The following is a 23,149-nucleotide window of genomic DNA, read 5'->3' as shown; positions in this document are numbered from 1 at the left end:
GATGGAAATATTGTTTTCTTACCCAGGACTGAAGCCTAGGATTTGCCAATCCTCACTCAGCCTAGTCTCAGGTCTTCACTTTATAGCTGGGATTGCTCCACATTGACTATTTTTAGCCTTGGCCTAATCAAGAACCACAGATCACAATTTGTAGACAAGTTATGTCATTATTTTCCTCACACCCCCAATAATATGTATTTTTGGTATCCCATAATGCTATATTAGAATCAACTATTTAAAGATTATGTTTTTAAAAGGAGCTGTAAAGATGGCTCAGTAGTAAGGAGCATTTTCTGCTCTTGTAGAACACGCATGTCTGGCAGCTCATAACCACCTATAACTCCTATACTAGGGGATTCAATACCTTTCTCCCTCATGGGTCCATGCATTCACAGGCACATTCTACCACTATACACTTATGCATAATTAAAAATAATAATTCCTTATAATATACAAAAAGCATAATTATAAGTTGTCTAAATATGATGCAACCATACAGAAGTGTATGAGAGAGCACAATGAAACCATCAAACTAGACTACTCTGTCAGTGGAAGGAAGGTTTATTGGGGATCAAACTGCCAAGGTTGTTGCTTGCGGATGACAGGGGTTGGGGTACGATTCAGAGAGAACAGCAAAAAGGTGAGGAAAGCCTTTCCAGTTTTGGGGGGTACAAGTTGAGGTGGGAGCTTATAAGTCACACCAGCCTCGAGCTAGAGTAGGAGGCTGTGGAAGCTGAGATACCCTGGGATCTAACTGTGGTGACCTTGGTCTGTTGCAGGCTTGTCTGAGCAGTAGGGAACTAGATACCCACTGCAGGAGGTAGTTGGCTGTAGGGGGTGGATGAGGGAAGTGATGGCTTTTCCTGACTAAGGGAAACTCTTCTGCACAAGGTTTCTGAGGAATGCTGGGTTTAGGTAGCAGTCCTTCCTGTTAACCTGGTGAGAGTCCAGCCTGAGGCGAACCCAGAGTGTCATTTAGGACATTGTCAGAAGCCCCACCATTTATGTGGCCCTCTCTGGACCTAACAAGCAGGATGAACAGTGATGCTGAAAACACAGCCTCATTATAGGTCCTCTTCCCATCACTCCCACTGCTCCTCAGGGATGACCTGTGTTTCACGGTAGCTGCTATTGTTGCATACTTTGAACAGGAGGAAAAACCTCTCTTGTACTTACAGTCTCACATATATATGACTACACATTTCAAGTGGAATGTTTAGTTACTTTTCTGTTGTTGTGAAGACACCATGACTGAGGCAACATGCTCACAGCCACAGACTCACAGATCTTGTGGCCTTGAAATACTTCAGCTAGGGTTTCTCCTGGCATCTCAGATGTAATGGGACTACATCACAGCTCTTTAGCTACTCCGAGCTTTATAGATTCCTAAGCAGGGTTTCCAGGCCATTATTTTAAAGTCATCTTTTCTGTCTTTCCTTCACATCTGACATCCAGCAGATGAACTCATTTCTAATTTCACTGTATCAAATTTATAAATGTATTCATTAAAAATAGGTCAACCCTGGCGCTCCCATCAGCTCTGCAGTTGCCACGGTGTCTAAGTTCTCTCTTGTCTGGTCTATTACTGCAGTCTTCAGACTAACCTCCCTGACAAAATGATCCATAAAAGACTGAAGTTAGGGCATGTTCTCCCTCTGTTTACACTTCTGGACCCTTCATTCCTCAGAGTAAAGCCCAGCCTCTGACATGGGGCCTACGTAGCATGTGTGCTCAGCTTCCTTGCCATTTCTAAAAACATACCAGATCTATTACTTTCCATGAGCTCCTCTCTTGGCATGGAATGCCCATTCCTTACTTTACCCCCAGGCTTTTATTTAAGTCAGGTATCTCCACAAATGTTTCTCCTCGACTTTCCATTTGAAATAGCCATAGGCACTCTGGTCAGTCGCCCTGTTTTACTTTCCTTCACAGAAATAATAAACCACCCTGGAGTCATATTATATGCCCCTTTGTTTGCTGACTATATACCATACATTGTGAGCTCATAAGTTTTGTTTGCTTGCCAGCTGCTGGATCTCCATTCCTGGAACAATGTTGGGCACATGATAGGTGATATATTGATTTGGTAAATTGACTGAGATTGAAGATAGATAGATAGATAGATAGATAGATAGATAGATAGATAGATAGAAAGATAGATAGATAGATAGATAGATAGATAGATAGATAGATAGAGTGAGTGAGTGAGTGATGGTGATGTTATCAACTTGATATGATTTCAAATTACCTGGATGATAAACCTCTGGGCATTCCTGTGGAGGGTTATCTTGATTAAAATAACTGAGTTGGGAAGGGCTATGTGCTGTGTATAGTACTATTTCCATGGGCTGGGATCATGAACTTTATGAAAAGGGAAGAAGGAAGGGAGGGAGGGAGGGAGGAAGAAAAGAAGACAGCCATACACAGCATACATTGCTCTCTGCCTCTCAACAGTGGATGTCATTTGTCCAGCTCCCTCAAGCTCCTGCCACTGTGAATTCCCTGCCACAATGGACTGCCACAGCCCAAATAAACCTTTTCGCTCTTGAGTCACTTTTGTTATGGTATTTTATCAAGCAGAAAAAGAAACAGCTATCTAGAGGAGAAACAGAAAACTTCTACATTGAAGTCTGTTAAGCATATAATCTATATCACAATTAAACACGGGCATGAGCTCTAGTATAGCATGGATAGAGAGTATAGATTTACTATATTAAATAGACAAAGTGAAGTGTTCAAACAGAAATCACTGCTACACTCTTGATTTCAGAAAGTAAAAATACAATTCCACATTAAAACAAAGCATGATAACATAAGACAGCACAGGAAGGGATTCTTTCAGAAATACGGAAATAATTCTAAGAAAAACTCACAAACACAGAAACTTTTATCTTGAAAATATTATTTTGGAAGCGCATTCTACTACTATCTACCAATAACACTGCAGCATTGGCTAGAGAACTGCTGTTCTCTCAGAAGGTGGCATTCCTGGAGGAGTACTTGTAAAGAACCAGCCTGGACGGCTTAAGAAACAGACCAGATGCCTATAAAGTTGCCCATTTCCTACAAGTGGAGTGATTTGCAGAATTGTAATATTAGTATTTAGAGAGGTTCGGCTTTAAGAGTGTGGTTACATGAGTGAAGGAGCCACTTTTCTGTTGCTCAAAAGGCGGGGGGCGTTTCAAATTGGAGGAGCCACAGGAATGTATTTGCAACTACTGTGAAGTGTGGCATTCAGACCTGAAGACACGAGTAAACGTGCTGGCTCTACCATTTCACTGCTTTCTGGCTGTAGTTGAGGTGTTTATAAGCTGCGTCCGCATACATCTTTTGCAGCTTTTCCCACCCATCTCTCTCAGCAGCTTAGCCTTTCTTCCCAGATGACGTGCTGGGGCGCCACTTTCCTGCTCTACGCCATCTTTTCCCCTACACCTGCATTTTTGAGAAACTGGGACAAAATCCAGTATTTTTCTATAAAATCACATATTTATTTGCCCATATTTCTCCTTTTTAACTTCTAAGTATCCTTCTAATTTTGTGCTTGTATAAAGCTTGAATTATTATGTTCAAGCCAAATATCACACACTATTTATTTAAGTCAGGAAGAAGACGCAAATTAGAGGCTCAGGAGAGTGGATGCTGTGAGTTCTCAACAGATGAGGAGGCCATGACACAAGGTGGAAAATGTTGAGAAAACTGTTAAGCACAATATAAAAGATGTGTTGTGCAGAGGGAGAGAGAAGGAGAGAGAAAAAGATAGGGAGGGAGGGGGGAGAGGGAAAGGGAAAGGGAGAGGTTTTCTTTCTCTTAAGCATTAGGAAAGCCGGATCAGAGTGCTTTGAATTCCAGGACTGTGTTAGGCACAATGAAATCACTGATGTAAAAAGAGTGTGGCCCAAGTAAGTAACTTCCTATGTCTGATATGAAATCTGAATGTGAGTCTCACTATTTTCGAAAGGGTAAATAGTAAAAGCATACTTGAAGCAAGCCCATGTCTTGGTCAGTGTTGTCTCACGAGTGTCAGACCTATGTATCAGGTCCTGAACAGAGCACTTGCCTGCTGTCCTCCCCGGCCCCTCTTCAATGTCCTAATGATGCCATACTCCCCTTTCTGTATATCAGCGACCAACCTTTCTAAGACTGGGAAAGTCTTGATTTGCCCTCTCTCTCAATGTAAAGCCAGAAACCCAATTGTGTTGGTCCCTTGGTGCCTCTTGTTGTGCATTCTCCAATGCAGACTGTGCCAAAGAGCTCAGACTTGGGTTCTGACTGCCTGGTTTCCATCCAGGCATCGGCACCTTCTTGATGAGGACCTCAGGAACGTTTGCATCACTTTAGGCCTCAGTCTCCTGGTCTATAAAATTAGGGCTTCTTTGCAGCTTCGCCCACTGGTGTAAGGACCAAATGAGCTGGCCATGGAGAGTACTCATGCACTCACACAGAGCAACGGTCCCACCAGTCTGCTTAGACCTGCCCATTTCTTGCCTGGATTCCTGAGCCAGCCAATTCATGGATCTCTTGGTTTCAAATTCTAATCCACTCAAAGCCCTTTTCCAAAATGAAGGAAAAAAAAAATCTCTCTGAAATGAAAATCTGCATTTACTCAAAATGACATTGTATTGCCTTTGTGATGTCATTTCAGCGTCTTTGCTTCTCCTTTCTCAGGGCAGAGCATGGCTCTTCAGCTGTGTGCCTGCCTTCTCTGCCGTCATACAGACACTCCATTTGTGTCAGCACACCCTTTCCCCCATACCTTTAAACATCACTCCTTCAAACATATTATTCAATCTAGCTCCTTTTTGCATGGTTGAATATCATTCACAGAATTCTGGCTAAGCATAAAGAACATACAAGAGAGGAGTGGGCTTACACATACGAGAGTGAGCAGAGCCAAGCAGTGCCCATACCACAAGACACTAACCCTTGACAAAGTGAGAAAGAGCCAAACTCACTATGGCCATAACACTAGCAGCCGTTATCCCAATCTAGTACTTTAATGAAATGGAATTAATAAAAAAAAAAAAAAACTAAAGGTAAATAGAAAAGACGTAGCTTATTTTCAGAATTTTAGAATTTAAATGTAGCAAAGATGGAATTGACCAATCCAAGTCTTTGATTAGCACTGAAATTAAGACACAAACAAGAAAGGAAGGAAGGAAGGAAGGAAGGAAGGAAGGAAGGAAGGAAGGAAGGAAGGAAGAAAATTTACTCAGCTCTGTTTTGAAATTTTTCAAGAAAAATCAGTACACAGTTCCCAATTACAAGCTGCCAGTCCCATCTTCTCCCTAACCCAGTCCCCTCTAAGCAGCTCTTCTCTTACCTGCTCCTCCCTAACTTGCTCCTCTCTAACCTGCTCCTTTGGAACTCACCCCTCCCTAACTCAGCCTTCCTAACCCGCTCATCCCTAACCAGCTCCTCTCTAACTGGCTCCCCTTGATGTGACTTCTTTCTTGACCTTTACTTAGAGGAAGCAGATGAAGTGGGAAATAGCCGCTCACTGCCACTCATATAATCTCTCTGAAATGTATTTTGGCTTGTGACCTTTAAATTATGGGGTAAATAGAATGAATCACATTTCTTGTTATAGACCTGATCTCTGGGTCAATTTATGTTTGCTTTTTATCAGTATGAAAATGCTTTAGGCTACTACTGCCACCAAATAGGTAAGATTGGGCAAAGAATGGGTAGTTGCCAATCAAGTCAGGCCAGGGCTAAAAGGATAATCTGAAAAGAAAGTTAATAAAGGAAGGGCATCTTTGAGAGAGAAGGCAGCTTCAGGTTGTCTCTTCCCTTCCTATGGTATAGAAGGGTTCAAGGACATCACCAGCAAATGCTAACCTTGAAGGAGGGACACCACCACCCAGGCAAGATACAGAAATTGTAGTGTGTGGTGGTAGCTGTGAGAATAGCTACTGAGATGGAATGAAATGCCTCATCCCCGTCCCCAACATTTCTCCCACTAAAAAGAGATGGTCCATAAATACCAGTGTGACACCGGGGACCCTATCACCAGTAAAATATCACAAGACTTTTAGAATTTCCACTACCAAGCTGTTTTACTTAATAAATTGAGTTATATTCTTATTTCCAGAGAGATTAATGTTTCTCAAATTCTAATGGTACTTGCACAGGTATAAAAGTTAAAATTCTGGACAATTTTATCTTTTCTTAAAATCAAAATGGTATAATGTTTCCCCATGGACTCCCCAGTATTCAGTGAAGGTAAGTGCACCTGGGTAAATGCAGGGGACAGCCTGCCTGACTGTAACTGCTTGGAACCAGGAATGTTCTGGGTCACACCGTGCTGCTTCTTTTGGCTATAGATATTGATGAATGTGGGACTGGGAGGCACAGCTGTGCCAATGACACCATTTGCTTCAACTTGGATGGTGGCTATGATTGTCGGTGTCCCCATGGAAAGAACTGCACAGGGGACTGTGTGCATGACGGGAAAGTCAAACACAATGGCCAGATCTGGGTGCTGGAGAATGACAGGTGCTCCGTGTGCTCATGCCAGGTGGGTACAAACAAAACATTGTAAACGTGTAGATTGACGAGTGTTCGCAAATGCATACAACCCTTTACTGTAACAACATTGTCCTTAACCCAAATGTTGCTCACGTCCTTCCTTGCTAACACATTCCCCCTCCCCCTCCCCCTAGATCCAGGCCAACACTGCTTCCAGTGAAATGATTGTTATAATTATTTTCTCATTTTTTGGAGCCCCACATAAATGGAATCAGACAGAACATGGTGTGTGTGTGTGTGTGTGTGTGTGTGTGTGTGTGTGTGTGTGTGTGTGTACGCATGCGCATGCATGCCTGGCTTTTTTCTTTCTGCCCAATATTATATTTTTCCAGAATCATTTGTATTATCGCCTGTATCTATTACTTTGTTACTGAACAAGATCCCATTGTACCATTTATCACAATGTATTTATCTACATTAATAATATTGTATTACTATGTTAATTTCTCCTTAGTCATAATAATATATTTGAATGAAAGAATAAATGAATTAGAATAGATAAGTCTTTACCCAAGAGTGGAAATATCGGTCTGGATAAATGTTATATTTAGACATGTGTTCTCTTCTGTTCACTCATTTAATGATGGATACTTAAATTATAGTTAAATCAATAATCTTATGTACAAGATAGTCAATTGATATGTATATGAAAACATAATGCCTAACTATTCTAGAAATTTTGCAGTTAGTGAGGTTTATTAAGTAATTATAAGGCACTATAATAACACATCTTGCTTTAATACATAAAAAACAAAATTTAGTTAGCATCCAAATTGCTAGATAATATTCAAGTGTATGAATTTTATATATGTGAAATATATCTAATTAAGTTATTTATATGTATAAACTTATATATATATTAAATTGAATATCATTCATACACTTAATATACCAGTGGACTACATGGTGACCATAACTTTACACTAGTCAGTTTCTGGAAATTTTCTTTCTGTCAAGTCATTTAAGAGACAGTATGACAAGGAAATTAGAAGCTTTCCAGCTTTAGGTTCATTTCTTTTCATTTCAAAGTGGAATTTCAAAGACACCTTGTTGTTTGAGTAGACAGTGCCCGTCCTCACATCCTCTGCATGCTATGGCACTCAGAGAAGTGGAGATACATGCTAACACTCTGTTCCCCTTCAAACACAGACTGGATTTGTTATGTGTCGACGAATGGTCTGTGACTGTGAAAACCCCACAGTTGATCTTTCCTGCTGTCCTGAGTGTGACCCGAGGCTGAGCAGCCAGTGCCTGCATCAAAACGGGGAAACTGTCTACAACAGTGGTGACACCTGGGTCCAGGATTGCCGGCAGTGCCGCTGCTTGGTAAGTTAAACAGAGAAAACTTCCTCTTCCGTCCACCAGCAGCTAGCTAGAATGTTGACAGTACAAACACAGAGCCTGCATAGAACGATGAGAAATGGACCCAAAGCAGCCACTGGAGCACTGGTTCTCAACCTGTGGGCCACGACCCCTTTGGGGGGTCAAACTATTCTTTTATAGAGGTTGCATATCAGATATCCTGCACATCAAATATTATCATTACAATTCATAACAGTAGCAAAATGACAGTTATGAAGTAGCAATGGAATAACTTTATGGTCGGGGGTCACCACAACACGAGGACCTGTGTTAAAGGGTCACAGTGTCAGGAAGAGCGAGAGCCACTGCTCTGGAGTGATGGACTCTGCCTTGCATTGTGTGTGCTTTCTCTGACAGTGACAGCTCTTGAAGTACTCTTTTAGCCTAAGCTAAGAAGCCTCCTGAGCCTTTATCCCATCCACCTTCTTCTTAAAGAAAATTATGAACAATGCATTCACAGAAAAAAAAAATCATTTCTTCCCAAGTAAAATTGTTAGCTAATCTGTATTAATTTCTCACACTTGAAGAACAAAACAAAGATAACATTTTGTGGTTGGGGAAACGGCCCAGTGGTTAAAGTGTTTGCCCCACATATGTGAGGAATAGAGTTCAGATACCCAGAAACCAAGTAAATGCCAGGTGGGCAGGGTACCCTCCAGTAATTCCAGCTGTGGCAGGCAGGCAGGGGCAGAGGATCCCAAAGCAAGTTTGCCAGTGAGATTAGTCCTGCTGATGAGCTCTGGATATGAGAGTCTGCCTCAGTGAGGAAGGTCAAGAGAGGATAATCCAGGCCAGCAATCTCGGGTCTCTACAGGAATGGTCATTTCCATACACAGACATTCACACAAATGCAAAAACCGTGCATATGTACACTCATCTGCGCATACAGGTATGAAAGATGGAAAAAGGAACAGAGCACACTTCTTGTTTCTAAAGTGTGTTCCTGCCTGTGGTGCTATATGGCTGCCATGCTCCACACACTAAGACCATGTGGCAGATGCATATTAGAATAGGATGCTTGTAGTTGTAAAACTTTTCCTGGAAATAAGGAGTAAAGAGGAAAAGATTAGATAGAGAAAAAACACCACCAACTTTTTCAGTTGACTAGATTTCCTGTTTGTTCCTGATTGTGTAATTTAAAAAGGAAAGGTGTTACATGTGTCTTTATGGTAGGCGTGTCACAGAAAAGACACCTTTGAAGCCATGGCCTGTTCCCTTCCTGTTTGTGTGAGGATATTTTTAGGGCCACGCTTCTGTGGTGGCATCTTTTTGTCCTTTCAACCCAAATATCAATTGCAAGAACAATGTCAGTTTCTGTGCCCAAAGGCTGCTTTCATCCATGAAAGCCTTAGACATAAAACTCAGAAGAAAATAGCAAGCAGTGGGAACTGTTTTTTTAAGGTCCAGTTTAGTTGCCCATGTGAAATAAGAGAGCGGGAAATCAAAATTGAGTTTTGTGTTGCTTTATTTTGTGCTGTTTTGTTGAGGGTGGTTGTGTTCAAAGTCCTTACACTGAAAAATGTATAACTTAGCAAAGAAACTAATATTTCTTTTTCCTTTGGTGGGGGCTAAAGGTACATTTTTTATATTAATCAATAAGTTAGGAGGAAAAATTAAGACTATTTGAGAATCAGAAACCTCATCAAAACCTCTTCTGTTTTTTCTCTCTACCTTAGAGATGATAGAGCTGTTCACATTTTACTGTCTGGGTGGAACAGCTGCTGCCTCTGTTTTAATGTTGTTCTTGGTTAGCACTCAAAGACTGATTAAAACATCCATTGCAAAAGAGATGCCATCATCCTGTGGGACTTCTGTAGGTTCTCTGAAGTTGTGTGGGCTTTGAAGATACAGTGTAAAACTCACTCTCCTGTCCCTCCCTTTTGCCTCTCTTTTCTCTGGCCCATGCCCTTGGCCTCTTTCCCACACAGCAAGGAGAAGTTGACTGTTGGCCCCTGTCTTGCCCAGAGGTAGAGTGTGAATTTAGTGTCCTTCCCGAGAATGAGTGCTGCCCACGCTGCGTCACGGATCCCTGCCAGGCCGACACCATCCGCAATGACATCACCAAAACTTGCCTGGATGAGATGAACGTGGTTCGCTTCACTGGGTCTTCCTGGATCAAGCATGGCACAGAGTGTACTCTCTGCCAGTGCAAGGTAAGGCTCTCGGGTGCAGGAGTGAGTGCTGTGCCAGCTGTACCCATTGCTTAGAGATGCTGCCACTCCTGGGTGAGAGGAGCTAGTCCCAGCTTGTGTGTTGTTCATGCAGAAGTGGAGGGTCAGATTCTTAGTGCTGTGCTGACTGCTGTGTGCACCTGAGGTAGGTCTTCTGGGTAAAGGAGCTTGTATGTGCTGCCAACATCATGATCAGTAGCAACAACTCGGTGTCCTAATGTTGCCAGCCATACCAGTTTCATTGCTCCTTTTATAATGGAAGAGAATATTATCCCATTGATTTTTATCTAGTTCTTTTATGAGTTCCATAAAATGTATTGACAAAGTAGATACATTACATTTTCTAAAGTGAAAATCAATCTGGCAAAAATGGGTGTGTTTCTTGGTTGGTGTGGTCAGTTACACTGAACTGAAGAATTTAGGGTCTGATGCTTATTATATTTTATTTCTACTTCTGGTGAAAATCATTATAAAGATTTTTCACTTTATTCTCGTAGGAAAACAGCATTATGCCAATTACTCCAGTGCCTGCCTGTAATATATACAATGTAGGCAGCATGGACACAATGTTCTAGGTTCAAGAAAGTGGCTTGATTAACACCCCTACAAAATCAAATTTAGTGATGTCACTTTGTACTTCATTGTCATAATTTGGAGATTAACACTAAAGTAAAAGCAGCAGCATGAAGGACTTGGCAGCAATAAGAAGTCAGACCGAGATGCCCGACACTGCACAGCTCCACTCATCTTTCTTTCTGTGTCAATAGAGCACTTCCAGTCATGTCCCCTTAGTAGGGTTTCTCACCAGAAGGACTTGATGTAGCAGGACAAAGAAACCTAAAACACTTGAAGCTTTGAAACATCTGCTACGTCTTCTTTAAAGCCACATTTCCAGCTCTGTCAATGACTGTAACTTGTCAATCAAGATTTTGAGTGAACGCTTTACTGTTTTCTGAAAATGCACCAGCAAATTTGAAGGACTCTTCTAACAGAAGTTACTAATAATACATATGCGGTGGGTCTTTGTGTTTGGTATGAGTGTTTTCAACCATGAGCATACCCATCATAGTACTGCTGTCCAACAGATTTTTTTTTTCCTTCTAACTACCAAACCAACATGAATCCCTTTACTCCTTTTAATTGTTACACTGCTGTTCTGCACATCGACAACAAAAATATGTCACAGTGGGATAAGGGTTGCATCAGGTAGAGCTCAGCCAGCATTCTGCAGGGAACAGCCATGCTTTTAGTGGTTGTTTCCTGCCATTCAGTGCCTTCCTAATGATGTTGCTCTTTGGTAAGCACTGATTCTTAGAAATAACTGTGCGATGCCACCTGCCTTATTGGTAAATGTGCATTATAAGATTATGATCACTCTTACCAATTTTACCCAAGATATCCATTTCTATTATTTAATGTGTTGTTTTAAAAATGAAGTTCGTGTAAACAAGCTTTAGACAGAGCACTGGAAGCAAGCCTTCTTTCTCCACAGCTGCATGGGTTCTGAGCACTGGTTCTGTGCGTTCCCCTCCTGCCTCCCGTACTCAGAATTGTTTATTGTAGCCAGTAGATGCCAACAGAGCCGAAAGGGCTCCACCTAATTATCAGCTCCATAACATTATCTGTACTTAATATACATACATTTAGAGTTAACATTAAACATCTACTCAATACTCTAAAGTCTTAAAAATGATGGTGGCTTGTTGTTGTGTGGAACAAACCTGCCCTAGAACCTGAGAAAGTAGGCTGCGTGGAAGCAAAAAGCCCATCAGCTACATTGATCATGTGGCAGGAGGGATCCTACCTTCGTTTCTTTGGGACCCAACTCCTCTAAAATGAAAACACTAAACTGTGGTAGTAACTATTTGAACTGCAACATTGAGAAGGTTACTGTAAGAATTGAGAAGATTCACACAGAAAAATTCATAGATTGATCAGCACTATGAGAATAAGTAACCAATACATGTTAGTTGTGGTACAGATTAGTATTAACACAACCAACCACATCAGAAACAGGCACTGCTATCACTATGGTGGAGAGAGGAAAACTGTATGGGGGCAAGAGACTGGACAACTTGTGTTATGTGCATATGTGCATGCCCATGCATAAGAACAGAGGCTAACAGAGGACACTGAGTGCCCTGCTCTGTCACTCTCCACCTGACTCTCTTGAGACAGGGTCCTGCAGTGAAACTTGAGCCAGGCTGGTGGACAGCAAGACCCCAGGACCCTCCTGTCTCTACCCTGCCACATACAACAGTCCTGAGTTATAGATGCATGTGGCTAAGCCCAGCTTCTTATGTGCTGATGGGGATTTGAACCTGGGTCCTCATGGCTGTACAACAATGGCTGTGACCTACTGAGTTATCTCGCCTTTTCCTCTTCCTTTATCCTTCTGGAATTATGATCAAATTTAATTTTCTAAAGATCCAAGATATAGCCTATACTCAGAAGTTAATCTCTGGAATTGGAGATGGGTTATCTTTTCCTAAATCTTACAGACAAGAAGCTTGGGGGTTTAAGCAACAGAATGTGTTTATTAGGCAAACAGTCTTTGAACAAGTCTTCACTGAGTGGAGACGTCTGGGTTTGGGAAACAGGGCTCTTTAACTATGTTCTTAAAGATGCTGAATAAATGAGGGCTGGTTTTAAAAGAATAAAGCTCCTGCCTTTCTAAATGTCACCTTCATCAAATAGAAACTTAGAACTTGAAGGAGTGAAAGTGAACTCCTGTGTTAGCATTTGATAGACAAAAAGTCAATCCCACAGACAAGCAGCGTTACAACAACACACTCCATCAAGAGACCTCAAAAAAACTGGTGCGTGGGGAAACCAGTTCCATAAACAACCATCCTAAATTACTTCCTATTGCTGTGATAAACACCATCAACAAGAGCATCTTGGAGAGGAAAGAGTTTATTTCAGCTTACACTTCCAGGTCCGAGTCTGTCTTTGAAAGAAGTCAGGCAAGAACTCTAGGCAGAGACCACAGAGGAACATTGCTCATTACCTGACTTGGCTAGTATTCAGTCAGCTCTCTTATAGAACCAGGACAACCTACCCAGGGCTGGTGCTGCCCACAGTGGCTGGGCCCTCTCAGATCAATCAATATTCAAGACGATTCCCCACAGACACAAACATAGACTGATCTGTTCTGGGCAACCCCAGTTAGGGCTTGCTCAGATAAGGGCGGACTGTATGACGGCTGAAGCTAACTAAAACAACAGCAAAATGACTAGACAGCAACTTGATGGAAATAATTTTAAATATCACAGTAAGCTCCATAGAAAAAGAATTATTAGAAGTGATTTGAAACAATGACACTATAATTAAATATTTATCAATTTTCTGGAAGGGAGATACACATTTTTTTACTTAGAAGTGATAAAACATAACTCAAAGGAAAAATCTGAGCTTATATAGAAAAACAAAATAACAAAATAAAAGGTCACAAGTGAGAAAACATTTTCAGCCTATTTAAATTTTATGTACAAACTAATGAGAAAATACTCATCGCCCCATAAATAAGCATTTCTCTAAACAGCACAGCCGTTGACATAAAAGAAGAAATGATTCAATGTTTAAACAATTTACAGGTAAGCTCTCATAACTCATTGTTTTCATAATAACTTCCAAGGCTGAGAGAAATGTGCTGAAGTTATTATTCATGTGTACTGTTGATGTCCATGAACAAAGCATGTCAGCCACACGTCACCACATCCACTCCATCGCAGGCCTGAGGAGGGAGGCCAAGACACAGTCTAAACTATAAACTAGCACTGCGCACAGTAGAGTTGACCCCAACACTGAGTTCACTATGAAAGGGGCAGAAGAGGCTCCTCAGCATTTAACCACAGCAGAGAAGTAGCAAGACCTCATGAACCTCACTGTGTTGTGTAGAAATATAACTCTTCCTCCTTATGGCAGTTCCAAATTGCATACGGTTACTATTCCTAGTAGACTGTGTTTCAGTGAGTCTCTTTTAATTTAGTGTTTATTAAGACAACATATATAGTCTGGTTAAATCCATAGTTAGGCAAAAGCAAACAAATAAACAAACAAACAAAAAAATCCTTGTGAGTTTGGTAAAACAGAATGCATAATATATCCAACAATATCTTTGTGTCAACTTTCAAGTAGTATCTACTTGCTGTGGTCTGTCTCAATTCTATTTCTTCATAATTTGTTCATTTTCCATCATGGAGTCACAGTATATGTACTTTTATGATTTCTGTTGAATCTACCATTTACCATTGCATAAATGTCTTGTTAACTTGAAGTTAATTCTGTTTGTATTGGTAGTCATGAAGTATGATACCAGCATTCAGGAAGGTAAGAGGACGAGCTTGGTTTGAGACCAGCTGGGGATCCATAGTGCAGCTTTGTTGGCAAAACTATAAATTACAAATAGATAGATGATAGATGGACAGATGGATAGACAGATAGATAAATAGATGATAGGTAGATAGATAGATAGATAGATAGATAATCAAAAGATAGAGGTACGTAAGTAGGCAGATAGATGATATATAGATAAATAAAAGATAGATAGATAGATAATAGATATAGTGCTAATGATCAAATCCAAGCATTCCACATTTACTCTATGATTGTTCTACACCTGCTAACTCCTAGCTTAAAATTCAAAATCAGTTTTTGATCAATAAAGCATAGTTATTTCTTGCTGTTTTACTCAGCACAACAAAGAGTCTTCAAATCAGTGTTCAGTCCTTGCACATTCAGAGGCATTCTTGACAACGATGGAAAGCTACTCTTGTTACTCGTCTCCCTATTATTTGTGTGCCTGTTGGTCCATTCCTACATTTCATTTAATTGACCTTCTAAATTTTACTATTTTTAAGAAAGGGGCCAGCAAGATAGTTGAGTGTATAAAGGTGCCTACCATCAAGTCTGACCTATTCCTGGGACTCGCATAGCGACAAGAGAGAACCCATTATCACAAGTTGTAATCTGGCCAATGTGCGTCCGGTGGCACATGGGTGCCTTCCCACCTGACAAATAAATTCAATAAAAACATTTCCTTTATTTTAGGCTACAATTGATATCGTTTATTTTTAGAGATTATAGTACATATCAATTTGTTGTATCACTCAGCATCATACTAGTCATTAAAATGCGAGAATGTTGTAATAATATAGCTTCTCACAAGCCTCTTTGTACACACTGATCATACACAATTTGCCTCTGTTACTACTGTTCTTATAATTTCATACCCATATTTTTTAACCTAATGATTCATACTTTTTAATAAAAATAAAGGAATAAAACAACATCCTGATATTTGTTGACACACTTACCATCTCTGTTGCTCTTTGTCTCCTCTCACACAGGGCAGCCTACACCTGTCTCCATCTGGCCATTCCCCTATAGCCTAAATAACTCTCTTTAGTCTTTCCTCCGTTGTCTATAGAGGAAAGTCTGTACTGTGGGCCCAGAGAAAGAAACTGTCTCAACTTGCATTTATCTGAAAACATTTCTGAAAGATATGTTCGTGGACGTGAAGATCAGGACTCACAGATTTGTCACGGCCATTTACGGGGTGTGGTAGCCATTTTCCTGGTTTTGTCATTTCTGATTCAGCTTTCATTTGAACTTCTGTTTCTCTATGCCTGGTATGTCTCTCTCCTGCCACTCATCTCCTTTCATAACACTCGGTCTTTGGTTTACAGATGTTTGATTGTGGTGTGCTTAGGGAATTGTGTGTGTGTATGCATGAGTGCATGTGCATGTCTGTGTGTGTGTGTGTGTGTGTGTGTGTGTGTGTGTGTGTGTTTACCAAGATTTGTAGATTCCTACTCTTCTGGGACTCCAATTAAACTCTGTGCAGAGTGCTTCATGGTCCTGAGGTAAAACTGTTTTTTAATGCAGTCTTTCTGGTTTCTAGATGGATCGATTCTACTGTGTTCTCTTTACAGTTACTGCCTCCTGTCATCTCCAACCAGCCCAATCTAACTAGTGAATTCTCCACTTCAGATACTGCTCCTTTCGTACCTGAATTTCCACAACATTCTTTATATTTCAGTTTCTCTGCTTTTTGGCATCTGTCCATATATCCTGGTCTCTGTCTCTGTCTCTCTGTCTCTCTCTCTCTGTCTCTCTCGGTGTGTGTATGTGTGTGTGTGTGTGTGTGTGTGTGTGTGTGGTGTGTGTGTGTGTGTGTGTATGTGTGTGTGTGTCTGTCTGTCTGTCTGTCTGACTGACTAAGACTAGGTCTCACTATGCAGAGCAGGTTGGCCTTGAACTCAGTGAAGATCCACCTGTATCTTCCTCCCAAGAGCTGGGATTAAAGGCATGTGCCACCATGCTGGGCTTCTATTCTGGTCACCTTTTTAAAAATCACGTTTGAATGTATTTGGGATACATTCAGTCTTCATCTGAGAATTCTGAATCGTCTTTGAATCATTGTCCACTCACTGTTTTTATTTTCACTAGGAGTGACATGTTGTTCTTATCACATGTCTGTTAGTGTTATAGTATGTGAAAATTTATATGGATTATGTTGTATAGACACTAAGCCTATTGGAATCCTCTGAAAACACTTTTTTCCAGGAAGTTGTCAGTTAGTAGCTAATCACCTTGCCTTTGTGGGAGCTTGGCTCTTTGCCTGGATGGTGGATCTGTTCCAATATTATTTTAGATTTAGGGCGAAATGTTTAAGGTTGCAATGCCATTTTCCCATAATCACATAACCACGGTCCTTTGAGACTCGGGTGTAAGTTTTGAATTGTTAGAAATCCTTTGTGTCTCAGCCAGACATGGCTTTTGAGCAGTGCTACTCGGCCTCTGAAATCTCCTCGTACCATGCTCCAACATTCCAGCTGAGGCTCTGTGCTTCCTTTATTCTCCTGTGAGATTCTAGATAGTTACTCCTCAAACTTAAACCTGTCTCCTTACTCACAAGCTGTCCTCTGACTTCTCCAGATGTCTTCTTGAGGGACAGTCATGTGTAGCTGCCAGACTAGGGAGTACCTTAGAGTCAGTCCCAAGTAAAATGGAATCCCAGGGTACATTCCCATCCCTTAAAGGCTGAACCCCCACCCAGTGCCTACCTACCATTTTTCATGGCTTCCCATTACCTTTATATTTTGTCCAGGCATCATGAATGTTAATTTATAGAATAAATTCTGCTATCTCTGGATCTGGAATCCCACGTGATGTTTCATTAAGCTTCAAAGTGTGAACTGATGCTTTCCTAGATGAGAAATTATAATGAAACAGTTTGTAGCGCATTTTCACTAAAGAAGGGGAACAGACAGATAGGGACTAAGGAAGCATGCCATAAAGATGTTGGAAAATATGTCCTCTCTGCAAGTGTGCACGGCAGCAATAGTAATGACTTTCCCTCACAGAGTTCCAGTGTCACTTGCACACAGTAAGAGATGCTGCCTCAATTTCTGTTTCATAACCATGCAGTTTGAGAAAGTGATGTGTAATTTAGCAACAAGCTTATGGATAGAAAATCTCTGCCTTTGAGCATGCTGTTCAAACTGTAAGTGTCACCACTGGGCCAAGAGAGGATGACTGTCTATCTTGGGGCCAGAACAGGAACTCTGACAAATACCCAATGGAGTGTGAAAGTGAACTAGGCATCAAGCAGGAAGGGGAAAGATGTGCAAAGTTACTATTACAGTAAGTAAGGTATCAAAGTAGTATAAAACCCCTCCCTCTTTTTTTTTTTTTTTTTTTTTTTTTTTGAGACAGGGTTTCTCTGTGTAGCCTTGGCTGTCCTGGACTCACTTTGTAGACCAGGCTGGCCTCAAACTCACAGTGATCCGCCTCTTTTGGTTCCTCCAACTGTTGCTTTTCTAGCTAACTAATGGTAATGTAACGGTGTGGTTGCCACGGTGATTACAGGAAGTAAAAATCCTTATTCATCAAGAGGGTTCACTCTGCCAGATGGACATCTCACCAATAGACAGTCATAGGAGCCAAATCAGGGAGAGGCTTTACTTCTTTGTAGCTAAACTATTTTGATCCCTTACCTTAATAAGTAGTTTTGTACCTCTGTCCCTTTCCCATTTTCCCCTATTTCAGTTTCACGCTGTTTCATAAGCTTCCCCAAATTAAATTTCCTACTCAGATCAGTTTTCTGGTTCTTTTTTATTTAATGTAGATTTTCAAGCTTTGGTGCATGTATATATCACTGCAAAGCCCTCGTGCAGCTCCACATACATGGGGGCCACTTTTCCTGTTGTTGTCTTCAGATCTAGGATTAACTGTCACCTCTCCAGGAGGTCCACCATGGCATCAGCCTGAGGAGTGGTCTTTGTTTATCTCATCACTGTAGTTACATTTGCTTTCATGAAGCCAAAACAGAACACGTTCAGCAGGACACCATAGATGGCAGAAATGTATTCCTCCTAGCTACAGAGACTGAGAAAGACATTTTCAAAATTCACAATCCAGGTGATAGCAGAACTAGAGTCTGGCAAACCATTATTTGTGCTTTTTCTGTCCCTCTTCTTACTGTCTCATCACATGATGGCAAACAAGGAGGAAGGGAGGGAGGGAGGAAGAAGAGGGGAGAGGGAGAGAGGAAGGGAGAGAGGGACAGAGGGGGGAAGGGAGAGAAGAGGAGAGGGAGAGGAGGGGAGAGGAGAGGAGGGGAGAGGAGAGGGAGGGAGAGAAGAGGACAGGAGGGGAGAGGAGAGGGAGGGAGAGGAGAGGAGAGGAGGGGAGAGGAGAGGGAGGAAGGGTGGGAGGGAGAGGAGGGAAGAGGAGAGGGAGGGAGAGGAGAGGGAGGGAGAGAGAGAAGGGGAGAGGAGGGGGGAGGGAGGGAGGGAGGAAGAGGAGAGAAGAAGATGAGAGAGGAGATGGAGGGAGGAAGGGAGAGGAGAGGGAGGGAGAGGAGAGGGAGGGAGAGAGAAGAAGGGAGATGGAAGGGAGGGAGAAAGAGGAGGGGAGAGGAGAGGGAGAGAGAGGGGGGAGAGGAGAGGGAGGGAGAAAGAGGAGGGGAGATGGGAGGGAGGGAGAAAGAGGAAGGGAGAGAGAGGGGGGAGGGGAGAGGGAGGGAGAAAGAGGAGGGGAGAGGAGAGGAGGAGGAGGAGGAGGAGGAGGAGAGAGAGAGAGAGAGAGAGAGAGAGAGAGAGAGAGAGAGAGAGAGAGAGAGAGAGAGAGAGAATTCCCTCCGTTTGCTCTACAGTATCTCACATAGACTAGGCTATCCTTCATCTTACTATGTACCATGTAGCTGAGGCTGACCTTGAACTCCTGATCCTCCTGTGTGTACCTTCTGAATACTAAGATTATGGGGAAGAGGACACTACCCTCACCCCCTAATTAACATTCCTAAATCCTTCATCTCCTAATACTATTACACCAAAGATTAGAATGAAAACATGGTAATTTTGAGGAGTTGCGTTTTTCTCAAACACTCTACTAGCACATTCCATCCTTTTTTTAAATTCTGTGTTTCTGATATTTACTGTTTCCTGATAAACTGTAAGTCCTGTGGTAAGTGAGCAGGTCTGCATTACTTATCTAAGTCTAGTCAATACATATTTGTGAATAAACATAAAAACAAATGTGAAGCGAGCGGTTGCACACGGGTTATAATAGACACCGTCAGTCAAGTGAGCTTAATGGCGGGCTGTGCAGTAGTCATCGTAAACGCAGCTAAGTTTTCCCGTTTTCAGGACTGCAGAAATGACAGCATTCTGCACACACCTGCCTGTATGTGCTAAGCAGCAAGTGTGAAATTCTGTGAATGGTTTGAAAACTCACCCTCCACTTCCTGTCTACCGTTTTCTCTAGAATGGCCACGTCTGCTGCTCAGTGGATCCACAGTGCCTTCAGGAGCTGTGAAGTTAACTGCCTCATGGGAGATCTCTGTTTAAAGAATGTTCTTTCACTTAAAAAGACCAAAAACAAACAAACAAACAAAAAATGATCTGTGGCCAGCCAAATGAAGCTTTGTTAATGGCCGGCCTGGTGGGTGGATATCAATGATGAGATTTGTGGAGCTTGGTGAAAAGCTTCTGAAGAAACTAGATGGCAGTTCTGCCTTTACCAGATGTGGCATCACCTTGTAGCAGAATGAGTGTGGTACGAGGCCCTGACATCCTGACCCCTGGAAAAGAGGCCTGAGCCCGTCGCATCCAGGAACGCCTGCAGCTCCACTGGTGCAGGAAGTGTTCTTCTAGCTCAGAATCTTCCCAAGTCAGTGCTGTTCCTCACTGAAACAGTCAAGTGTGAAGTGGTGAGTGAGTTATATTTTCCGAAGCCAAGAAGCTGATGCATCTGTACAGTGCACTCTGAAATCTGAAACACGCTATTGTAATGATAAGCATAACACACAGGCATGGTCACGTAACCTTTTCTAAAGAAGTCCCCTTCTCCCGCCCCCCCATTTCCTTGTTATCTGCACTTAATATCATTTGGTTGAATTCGTTCAGTAGAAGCTCGTTCTTGTGCAAAATAAAATAACTATTTCTCTTACCTTACACCATGTGGGTCGGGGTCTTCTTAAATGTGTCCTGCTTTCTATAGATGCTTTCAAATACACATTGCTTTCTCGTTCTTAGGATGGAAAACACTCACTGTGCTATTGCTGTGTTGAAGGGTGATTTCATCCAAGTCTTTGCCTACGTCAGAGGCGAGGTGAACAGACGCCTCGGTCCATCTCTGGACCCTCAATGTGACTTCTGTAGTCCTATTCTGTAGCCTGGGAACATCATACAGAAAGTGCTAATGGGTTCTCTTTCAATCACATTACACTTGAGGACACTAAGACTATTGAGGAGAAAGTGAAAGTTAGGCATTTATTCTGCTGGGTGCCCGCCTACCAGTTGGCCATGATGATGGACTCTTGTCATTTTCCTAAAAGCTACATCCCTTAGTAGGTGGCCTTCTCTGTCCAGCCACCCTTCTTAGTTTCTGCAGTCCTGCTCACACCTTCTCTCTGAGAGCTGGTAAGTCTAGCTGCCCCATTGTTGAGAGATACCTCTTTCATTCCTTGTTGGCCTCCCTGTTTCAACTCACATGATTACACATAGTCTTTCACACTCTTGAAGTCGCCACATTACACACCATCTCTTTTCTACCAAAATTCTGACACCAAGAGAGGAGTGTGTGAAAATTGGAAAATGCCTTCAAGAAGTGGTTCTTCAAATGTTGATATATAAATCCCTCTCGCTGTTAGGAGGGATCACCATATCCCACACTTAACTTGACATGCCAGAATCTCAAGACAGGAATGGTAGGCCGAATGATACCCTGAGAAAATTAATGTCATGTGGCTTTGTTCTTGTGAGTAGAACTGACATAAAAGGAAACACAGGTGTCAGATTCATTGCTTGCTGCACAGAGGTATTTGTCAGGAATGGAAGATACGGAGGTATAGCACTGCAAGCCACAGAGCAAAGATGGCGGAGCCCCTCTCAGCTACCACCTCACCATTGCTGTGGAACAACCAACAAGTGAGCAGAACAAGGGGAATGTACACATGTCTGAGATCTGTGGCATGGGAAATATGTAGTGCCTGTGTGCACTTAAGTGTCTTTACATTGGCTGGATTTATCACAGGTGCCTCTATCCCATGCTCCGCTTACATTGACGATATCATCAGAATATAAGATTCCTCTCTTTTTATCAACCATGCGACCCTGCTAAATGGCAAATTGAGTTTCCAAGAGGGTAGATAATAAGTTGAAGATTTCACATAACTTTCATTATATACAGTTGAGATTCTCTGTCGAAATCTCCTGAAACTATTTATCTTGCTTGGTCTTATGGGGAGAATAAGAAGTGTGTGTGTGCATGTGCATGCATGTGTGTGTGCATGCGCGTGCGTGTGTGTGTGTGTGTGTGTGTGTGTGTGTGTGTGTGTGTGTGTGTGTGTTTATTGGTAGCCGGCAAACCCCAGCTCTCCATAGATCAACAAATGGGAGAAAACTCACAATACTGAGAAGGACAAGAGAACACGAGCATCCTTTCAGGGGCTGTTAATTCAGTGAATCCATTCACAGTGATCACCTTCCCCGCTCCCCCCTCCCGCCCCAGAGACTTATAAATAGCAGGCCCCAGGGTGGTTATTATTTTATCTGCAGAACCCTGAAAGCAGTAATTAACTGTTCCCTAAGAACATCCTCCCTTTAAAAAGAGATTGTTACTACCTTGTTTCTCACTCTGTGCTAATTGGAGAAGATGCCCTGGTTGAGCTACGCCAGCATTATGGGAATGTGAGAAGCAAGCGGCCTGCAGTGAAGTTGAAGGCACCTGGCTGTTTAGCCAGAAGCCTCAGGAGCAGGGTCCTCACTATCAATACAGTTCAGTTACTTCCGTTACCCAGGGATTAAAAACAGCACAGACCATTCAAATCTGGTTAGACAGTGAGTAACAACATATTGAGTTCAATAATCCTACCCCCACCCTGGTTTTAATGATTGCCATTCTGGCTGCTTGCTTTGCTTTGCAGACTGTCAAAGAGAGTCGTGGGCTTATTTGGTCTTACCCCAGCAGCACCCCCTTTCATCTTTCCAATAACTTGGCTGCCTATACTATACCCAAATTGAGAAACTAATTGCCTTTGCAAAATGAACGGTGCCTCAATACTCTAAAGCAGCAATCAATACTCCAGATTGTCGGAGAACTGAAATTATTCAGCTGAGCGGAGTTTAAGTTACATGTACTGAATAGAAGATGAATTTCAGCTCACGATGCGTTAGCTCGTCTATCCAAGCTCCCTGTCACTGAGGAGCTAAGTGTCCCTCTGAAGGGAAGCAGATCCCCCACCTGCATGTGGCCCCAGCTCCACTGACCAAGCGCATAAGCATTAGAAACAGCTGTTGTTTTGGGAGCAAGACTTTTGTTTGTTTTTTACAAGTGCAGAGCACTCATCACACACCAGTAAATTCACGTCTAAGAAATCGGAACTGAAAGGATGCTTGAAGGCAGTAGGAGACGGCCTTGCCTCTGTATCCCTTCTGCCCATGGTGTGACTACTTCTCTGTGGTGAAATGGGCACCTTGTTTCACACTGACCTTTTCATATTGGTGTGCTGTTCTACACCTTAACAATTAAGTGTCTTCCAAAAAGGAACTGATACTTTGTTGCCCTTAAATAATGGA

General features: G+C 42.1%; 1 protein-coding gene across 1 annotated transcript in view; it reads left to right on the top strand.

Annotated features, from left to right (window-relative positions):
- The window catches only part of Nell2 (neural EGFL like 2), a 295,382-nt gene extending 275,255 nt beyond the window's left edge, over positions 1-20,127 (top strand). Inside the window, exons 18-21 of the mRNA XM_051160259.1 lie at positions 6,324-6,517; positions 7,678-7,854; positions 9,819-10,043; positions 19,836-20,127. Coding sequence (XP_051016216.1) covers positions 6,324-6,517; positions 7,678-7,854; positions 9,819-10,043; positions 19,836-19,886 — 647 coding nt within the window. The 3' untranslated portion in view covers positions 19,887-20,127. The remainder of the gene's footprint in view (positions 1-6,323; positions 6,518-7,677; positions 7,855-9,818; positions 10,044-19,835) is intronic.
- Positions 20,128-23,149: the final 3,022 nt, after the last annotated feature.

The sequence above is a fragment of the Acomys russatus genome, chromosome 17 (assembly GCF_903995435.1).
Source record: "Acomys russatus chromosome 17, mAcoRus1.1, whole genome shotgun sequence".
NCBI classification, from domain to species: Eukaryota; Metazoa; Chordata; class Mammalia; order Rodentia; family Muridae; genus Acomys; species Acomys russatus.
Note: the sequence above shows the minus strand (reverse complement) of the source record. Positions and strands in the feature narration are given on the sequence as shown.